General features: G+C 36.7%; 1 protein-coding gene across 1 annotated transcript in view; it reads left to right on the top strand.

Moving 5' to 3' along the window:
• Positions 1-116: 116 nt before the first annotated feature.
• The window catches only part of SYDE2 (synapse defective 1, Rho GTPase, homolog 2 (C. elegans)), a 47,956-nt gene continuing 39,035 nt past the window's right edge, over positions 117-9,037 (top strand). The window contains exon 1 of the mRNA XM_008587709.1: positions 117-852. Within this exon, the coding sequence (XP_008585931.1) occupies positions 117-852 (736 nt within the window). The remainder of the gene's footprint in view (positions 853-9,037) is intronic.

Here is a 9,037-nt window from a genome sequence, read left to right on the forward strand (position 1 = left end):
GGCGGCCCCCTCTTCCCCCGGCGGCGAGCTCCTCCCCGGGGGCGGAGGGCGGCCGCTCGGAGACGAGCAGGCTGCAGACCCAGTTGCGAGAGGCCTATTATCTGCTGATCCAGGCCATGCACGACCTGCCCCCTGACTCGGGTGCGCGGCGGGGCGTCGGGGGTTTGTCGGATCGCGCCTGTCCCGCGGAAGCCCGGGCTCCGGGCCAGCCGCCTTCCCCCCGCGGCGCTGCGGACCGCAGAGCCTGGGAGTGGGGAGGCGGCGGCCGCCCTAGGCAGCAGGTGTCCCCGCCCCAGTCGCCTCCGAGGGAGTTGGGGGAAGAACGGCTGCTGACTCCTCGGATGCCGCTGTCCTGCAGCAGAAGCCTCGAGAGCCTCCGGGTGGGTGCCAAACCGCCTCCCTTCCAGCGGTGGCCGAGCGACAGCTGGATCAGGTGCGGCGCGCGCGGGGACCCGGACGAGCCCTTGCCACGTGGAGGCGGGATGGACGGCTGGAGCGGGGGCAGCGCCCGAGCCGCGGCGCCCGCGGGCCTCCTGTCTCTTGGCTCCAAGGACCTCGGCCGCTCTTCGGGAAGCCCTTTCAGGGATCCTGCGGGGTCCTGTGTGATACACAGCGGCAAAGGAGACCGCCAGGCGGGGCCGCCCTTCCTCAAGCCTCCTGCGGTGACAGTCAAGAAGCTGCAGAAGTGGATGTATAAAGGGCGCCTTCTGTCCTTAGGAGTGAAGGGTCGCGCCCGTGGGACACCCCCCAAAGTCACGGGAGCGCAGGCAGCCTCCCCAAATCTGGGCGGTTTGAAAGTGCATGGAAACCATGCCCTCTCGGTGCATGCAGACCAAAGAGTGACGCTGACAGGTAGGATACTTTGCAATCAAATGCTAACACTCGGAGCCTTGCTGTTCACCAACTGGGCTTCTGTATTAAGAGCCAAGAATAAGGTGTGTTTTCGCGGACAGGTACGTGACTGTGTCAAAGTCAAGTGTCATGTATAAGTGGCAGCTTAAAGGCAGGTTACTCAGTAGAACACATTCACCGTTTTGCCTTTTTTTTTTTTTTCTTAAGACAATGGCATGAAGAACTGGGGTTTTGTTTTTTCTTTAAGAAACAGTGTGCCTACTCCCTAAGTACAACAGTGAGTAAAGGTTAAGTTCACCACACGCTTTTAGTAGGTTTAGAGATGGGCGGTGCTGCCTTGATTTTTAGTCTCTGTGGCTCTAGGCAAATCCATAAACTTGTGGAGTTTATGAATTTGAATTTGATCCAAGGTAGATTTTACAGGCTAGATAAACTGTCATTTTACTCATTATACCCTTTTTTTTCCCCTTCTCCCAGGCGCGCGCGCGCGCACACACACACACACACACACACACACACGCACACACCTTTTTTTTTTCCTTCTCCCAGGCGCGCGCGCGCGCGCACACACACACACACACACACACACACACACAGAGCCAAAAAGTAAAACAAATCAAACCAAAAAAACCTACCTTGAGTAAAATTTCTTTTTAGTCAGGCAGGATTTCACATACTCATTCACTCCACACCCCGCCCCGCAGTAACCCCCGACAAAGTGAATAATCTTTTTATTGTAGAAAATCAAGGGTACTAGTATTTTAATCAAAAGAAAAATGTCCTTCCTGTACTTTTTAAGTGCAGACACTAACTATTTGTATTAGAAGTAATTTTTTTTAAAGTATATTTGTTCTTTTGATAGAATTATGCTCCCTGTTTTGTATATGCTTGATTGTTAACTATCATTGAAGGTTTAGGTTATCAGTTCTAGAAATCTCTTAATTATGTTGTAAATATAAAAAGAAATATTTTGTGAAAGAAGTGTAATACCTTCAAACTGAGCCAAAACAACATGGCTTTTTGAACTACACACTCTAAAGACTTTTAGTGAGCATAAAGACTTACATGTCAGCGATAATTTTTAAAATACTAAAGGCTGAAATGTAAAAAGTTTTCACAGTACTTGGCAGTTTCTCTGGTAAGAATCACAAATCCTCTAGGGCTGGGTTTATACACACTAACTTTGTTTAACCAATAAACACAATAATAGGGAGAAACAAAGCTCACAAAACTTTTAATCAAACAATGAGGACAAATGAAATGATTCATTTAAAATGTATGCAAAGTCGAAAACTTTTGGATCTATAAATCTCTAATACATACCTATCAAGTTTTATCCTCAAATTTAAATATTCCATTTCACTTCCATAAAAACATAATAAAATGTAAATTCTTTGTGAGAAAGGTGTGTTTGTATTAAAAATATGCATTTCCAGGAGTAAAGTATTTCTAATCAGTTATTATATTTTATTGCCACAATATCTTTATCTCCCCTGATCTTGGTTCAGTTAACTCTTTGTGTGACAGTTGAATTTCAGCCATAACAAAAATCTGAATAAAACTTTGGTCAAATAACTTTTACCCTTTTGTTGCAGAGATAAAACATTTACCATCTGATGGCTTTTAATGCCCTCAGTAGTAGTATGAACATTCAAGGATTTAAAAAGTAATAATAAATATTGTTCTTCTAGAAATGAATTCATTGATTTTTCTCTTAAAAAACTGATTAAATGAAACGGCTAACTTGAAAAGAAATCAAAATGAAACATTAGAATTAATATGTGACAGTATTTTAGATATTTTATAGGAAATCTAATCAAAAGCTACCATAATCTCTGGTTTAAACAACTTGCTTAGATGTTACCTTGTTTCAAATCACTAATTCATCTTTTAGAAAAGATGAGAATAAGGGCCCAGCCCGTGGCTCACTTGGGAGAGTGAGGTGCTGATAACACCAAGGCCACGGTTCGGATCCCTATATAGGGATGGCCGGTTAGCTCACTTGGGAGAGTGTGGTGCTGACAACACCAAGTCAAGGGTTGGGATCCCCTTACCGGTCATCTTTAAAAAAAAAAAAGAATATTTGTACGTTGTTTACATATCTAATATAGATTTAAAGATTTTTTAAAAAGCTATTTTCATGAAGGTTAGTTGGTCTTATTGAGACCATTCTGGATACTTTATGTGGTTCTCATAAAATCTTTTTAGTCCCCCAAATGAGGATATGACAACTGTTATTTAACAACAGTAACAACAACAAAAGGAACAGAGGGGTAAGTAGTTTGCCCAAGGTCACTCAGCTGGTGTATGGGTTCACGTTGTTATGCATATTCAGATTCAGGCCTGGATGACTCCAAAGCCCCTATTTATATAAATTCAAAGAGATTTTAAAGTGCTTTAGAGGTTTGATCCAATTACTTCTATTAAGTTGCTTAGATTGAGGAGATGGATGGAATTTCAACAATGTTTAAAGGGGTAAGTAACTTCCTTAAAGCTGCTAAGAAGATGGGAGGAATCCTAGAATAGGTTTTTAAGACATTTTGAAAAGTAATTGCTGTATCAGTTTTAAAACTTTACCTTTAAATATTTACTGACTTCAAATTGATGTTACTTGGGTTCCCTTTTTAAATGCCAGTTGCTAAAAAAATTATTTGGGGTAGTGCAGATGAAGCAGTACATTTTTGGGTTATATAAAAATATTAAATATCCTAAAAGGTTTCTATTACATTTGTCTATACACTATTATTCACGAGGATATTTTCTTTCAAAATAAAATATTTAGAAATTATGATAAGAATATATGATAGGATAGAGATAGCTAATCTACATAGGTATTTTGAAAATTTTTGAGACCATATGATGATGGAAGCCAAAATGATTTTGTTTTGATTTCAGGCTCCTAATAAGAACCACTAAAACTTTTGATAGTATTATAATGCTAATAATTTGATGCAGTTAAGTATGTGGTGTTCACAGATTGGCCAATTTGCTCCTAATTGAGATGATTATTTAAGAAATCTAAAGTCATTACACATAGTAAATATTGTCAAGTTTCTGCAAGCCTTAATATTACGAAGGAATCTTAGTCTATTTGCCAACTATACTTCATTATGTCTTTATAAATAAGTTTATTTGGCATATAGTTCTCAGAAATAAATTCAAAAGCACCAGGTTGAGGAGCTGTTTTGGCCTTTTATTGCTTTAAGAAAGAATTAGGCTACTTTGATCCCACTTTTCCTGCTACATACGTAATCTGTGAAAGAAAAAAAAATTAGGGAGTAACGTGTTAATATTTTGTCTAAAATATTCAGACAATTCTTTTAAGGTAGTGTTAGTAAGCTGGTATTATCTTTAACCAACTTAAAGTTGATACTATGATGCAGATTCCTGTCTTTTCTCAAGTACTTGCAGCTCTAATTTTTTATCTTTCTAAGCTACGTTATCTTTATTTTTCAAAAAAATTGTTTCTACATTGCCTTTTCAAGATTAGTAGCAATAGGCATACACTTTTTGACAGTCTTCTAGCTTTAAATCCCTCTGAGAGGTTCTGCCGTTGTGGCCCTAGAAGCAAGTGCAGTTGCTTTTCTTTTTTTGGAATAGTGCCATGGAACATTGGAGTTGCTAGTGGCTGGAAAACATTGAGAATTACAAATTCAGCAGAAAATAGTGTTGTGTTGATTTGAAAGTCCTACATTTCCAGATCAATGATTCCCAAGAAATGTCTGGTGTTTATTTTTTGAGGATCATTATTGTCTAGACCTTTGCCACTGAATGTGTGGTTTACTGTTTTAGAACAATACTTTTCAAATTTAATGGACACATGAATTCCCTGAAAATCTCGTAAAGATGCAGATTCAATAGTGTGGGTGGGACCTGAGATTCTGCATTTTAACAAACTCCTAGTGTAGTTGCTGCTGTTTTGTGAGCCACACTTTTGAGTAATAATGTTCTAGAGTTCTCATGTCCCCCAAAATTTTGAAAAAGCATTCTACCATATTATGATACTTGATACTTTAACCTCTGTCAGAGCAAAACACTTGAGCTTTTTCTGCTTCAGTTTTATATGTATCGATTAATACTTACTGCTTATATGTGATGAGTTTGAGCAGTTCCCTCCATATTGGCCTCATCTTGTGCCAATAAATATTAGTGAGGTTTTGAAATCTGCAAAGAAAGGAGGTAAACAGAATAGAGATTCTTGGTTTTTAGTCAGACTCCACCACTTACCAGGCTTATGACCTTGGACAAATTACTCAGCCTTGTGTAGTAGCCTCAGTCCTCAGGTTGCTGTGAGGATGAAAAAAAGATAATCCATTTGATACTGTGCCTGGGGCTTAGTAGAGGCAAGTAGGATTTGTGAGAACACTGCCTTGCCCCTGATCTATTTAGGATTCTGGATGGACAGTGATCAGAAGCGGAGGAGTACTGCCTTGAGGAGCATTGGGAATTGAGCTAGAGTACATTCCTTTTGGGGTATTTACTCTGCTCCTCTTTTCTTTTGTTCTTTTTCTTGTTTCTCCCCATTACTTTTGTGGAACTGAAAGTCTCAAAGTTTTCTTCTCTACTTTCCTGTCTCAAAAGTTGGCTCACAGCTTTCTTTCTTCGGGGTTTTTATTGCTAGTCACAAGGGAAGAAAAATAAAAGATAGTAAAAGTGCTTTTTTTCATTCTAGCCCCCTCTGCCTTTTAGGTTTATCTGGGAAAGATAAAGATCACCTGGGAAAGATAAGGATCATCTGTCTGTGTATCTATCTGTCTGTCCACAAATACACAGAAACCTAAGGCTTAAGTTTATTCTATTCATTTCATCTGGGCTTCCAGGCTTGACTCAGTAAGCAGAGGATTCTTATATATATTTAAACATAAGATTTTAATAACTATTAAAATATTTAATAATTTAAAAAATACATCTAATACAATGTTCATAAGAGTACTTTTATAAGATTTTTAAAGATAAGCAAGGAAAAGCAAGAGTTTTTTTTGCAGTAGTAATTTTTAAATGATGAAAAGATGTCTGTAGATACTGAACATTTTTGATGAGAGTTGAAATACATGATTTCTTACAAAGTTTGCTGATGCTTTTGAACTGGGAACTCTAGTCAGATGTTCAGTAATAACCATAGGTCATCTAGATTTATTATGAAATAATAGTTGAGAAAACAAAATTGGCTTTAGTAGTTCACTACTATGTCGAATATTTTTCTGAGTGAAAAATGTGTAATTGACACTTCTGCATTCTCTTACAGATTTTCAAAGAAAAATGACTTTAATTAGAATCTGAAAATTATATTTCTTGTATCGTTGCAAGAGAATAAGGAGTTTTTTGCCTTGCATCTTTGCATACTTATATTTTTACTTGCACCTTTTTTCAGCATATATCAAATCTGAAACTAAAGGTAACTCTTAAATTTAGGCTAATAGGGTCAAACATTATTTTAGCATAAAAAGGGAGAAAAGGGAAAATTGCAAATGGCTTTCTGTTTCTGTGAATTTACATTTATATGCATCCATTTAATTAACTGAGATAAAAATGAAATGTTTGATATAATTTATAAATAATTATTCAAGTAAAATTTACTGCCTTAAATAATGTATTGCTTAATTCAATTTTAACTGAATAAATTTGGCCTTTATCAGAAATTATGATATAGCTATTTATCTGTAAATTTAAAATTCAGCGTCATGTATTTTGAAATATTTGCCAATAGCCATCAGACTATATGTTTTCAAGCTTTCGTAGTTTGTAGCTTCATTGAAAATATTTATAGTTTATCTCACAGTGTAATTATTTCTTTTAATATTACACTTTCATTTAAATGCTTATATCAATAGAAGTATCAACTTGCTTAAACATGGTATGCTATTAGCTTTATTTTTTCATTGAAGTTCCTTGGAATGTAATACAAGTAGAAGCTTGTTAAGAAATCATTTATAGTGTATGTCAGAAAATTCTGATAGGATTTAAAATAATGGGTCTAGCTATATAAAAATTTGGAAGTTGTTAAGAAATATCTGAGAAAAAGATAAAATAAGATGTGGCTCATAGCCATCGTGAGTTTTATAATTTTACACTTTTTACTTCAAATTTATAGTTGTGTCAAAACTATATATAATATCCTGTGAAAGTCTGAAATGCCTTTGAGTAATATGGGATTTGTGAAATAGATTTAGATTTCAGTGTGCTTGGCAAAAGCATGTGATCATTGAAAATGCAGAAACCCCAGCGATTTCTGAGTATGTGTTGGATTTTCAGTTCTTAATTTTAAGTGTAAAGGAGGTAGAACCAAAAAAAAGACTCTTGAATCTTCAGGGTTTTATTAATTAAATTAAACTAAATCAATTCAAGATATTTATTGAATGTCTGTTATATGTTTGCATGTTAAGTCCTGCAGGGTGGAGGTGGGTAGCCCTTAGTAGCAGTAGCCTAAGTGTACTACTATGAACTTTGGAGACAGAGTTTGAATGCCGAATGTCTGTTATATGTTTGCATGTTAAGTCCTGCAGGGTGGAGGTGGGTAGCCCTTAGTAGTAGTAGCCTAAGTGTACTACTATGAACTTTGGAGACAGAGTTTGAATGCTGCCTCTTCCATTTACCAACTAGGTGGTCTGGGCAAGTTACTTGACTTTTCTGAGTAGTGCTTTATAGTTTTCAAAGTATTTCAAACATTAGCTCACTTAATCCTTACAAGCAGCCACCTTATAAGGTAAACTAGAATGATATTATCTCCGTGTTCAGAGGGTTGCCTACTTCCCTACTGTTAATGGGTAACATGGTGTGGGAGAGAGGGATAGGAGCAGGGCTTTAGGGATAGACAGGCTTAAATTTGAGCGCTAGCACCTCAACCACATTCCTCATATTCTTTGAGGCTCATAATACGTGTCTCATAGGATTGTTGTAGAGGTTAAATTAGGTTAGAGGCTTCCTTACTGCTTTCTCTCTTGTTCCTAGTACATATTAGCTACTGAGTTGTTGAGTAAATAAATGTCTGGCATAGTAGAAGTTCATGGGAGCTTCCTTCCCTTCTGATTCCTAGTCTTATTCCTTCAACTGGAACTAACTGAACTTGAGCCCCAATTTATGTTTAAGGTTTTGGGGTTTTTTTAAATTAATCTGCTTGTTTGGGTATGTGTTTAGGATTTAAAAAAACAAATTTACATTTTTTAAATGATTTTCTTAGTAAAAAGGAAGTTATTGAAAGCCTTGATTATGCATGAACCTAACTTTTTGGTTGTTATTAAGCTCCTCATAGCTTAATGTGTTTTATCATTCTGTTATTAGACCAGTATATTTTACTCGCTATAACATTTGGATGTATCAAACATATACATACATAAAGTAGCATAAGACCATAATTCCATAATTTACAAACCTGACGTGATCTTAGATTTTTAAAAATGTGGTTTTAATTTTTATGTGCAGTGAATTATTATGATAGATATATATTTAACTTATTGGCTGCCATCGAAGTCTGCTTTATGCAACTCTTTGGAAGCACACAAAAAAATTTCCTCTTTAGATGGAATTCATGTTATATATATGTTTTTAGAGTCCTTTCACATCATACCGGCACATACACTTGTCTTAGTATTTGAGGTTCTCCATTGAAGTGTGAATTTCTTAAGGATAGGAACTATTTCATTTATTCATATTTCCCTGTTGCTTAAGCTTGTGCCCCATCAATAATAATAGTAATGACAATGGTAGTGGGTGTGTTGTGCTTACTGTGTGACAGCATACCTGGTTCTAATCTGGGGCCTTCTTAAGGGATTTTATTTTCATTTTTGCCCTAGTTATTTAGAATTTAAACCCTGCATAAGATGCTACTGAGCTATATGGTTAAGAAACCAATGTTATATTGAAATTTTAATAATCAGTAAGACATACTTTTTTGTTAGGTTATTGGAAATTAATCTTTGTGTGAAAAAGTAGGAATATTACTTGTGTTTCCTAAAGATTCCTGGTCTTTGTAACAGTGAGTTGAAAATTATTCACATATTGATTAAAGCCATACTGTGTATAAAGCATTCTATACAAGCTTTTTATGAATTGTGTTTTGCTTATTCACATATTGATTAAAGCCATACTGTGTATAAAGCATTCTATACAAGCTTTTTATGAAGCTTTTTAGGGTAAGGCTTTGCTAGCATGATAGTTTTTATAAAAGCAGTCTCAAAGTTCGTATATC

This window comes from Galeopterus variegatus, unplaced genomic scaffold (genome assembly GCF_000696425.1).
Source record: "Galeopterus variegatus unplaced genomic scaffold, G_variegatus-3.0.2 Scaffold4503, whole genome shotgun sequence".
Classification (NCBI taxonomy): Eukaryota; Metazoa; Chordata; class Mammalia; order Dermoptera; family Cynocephalidae; genus Galeopterus; species Galeopterus variegatus.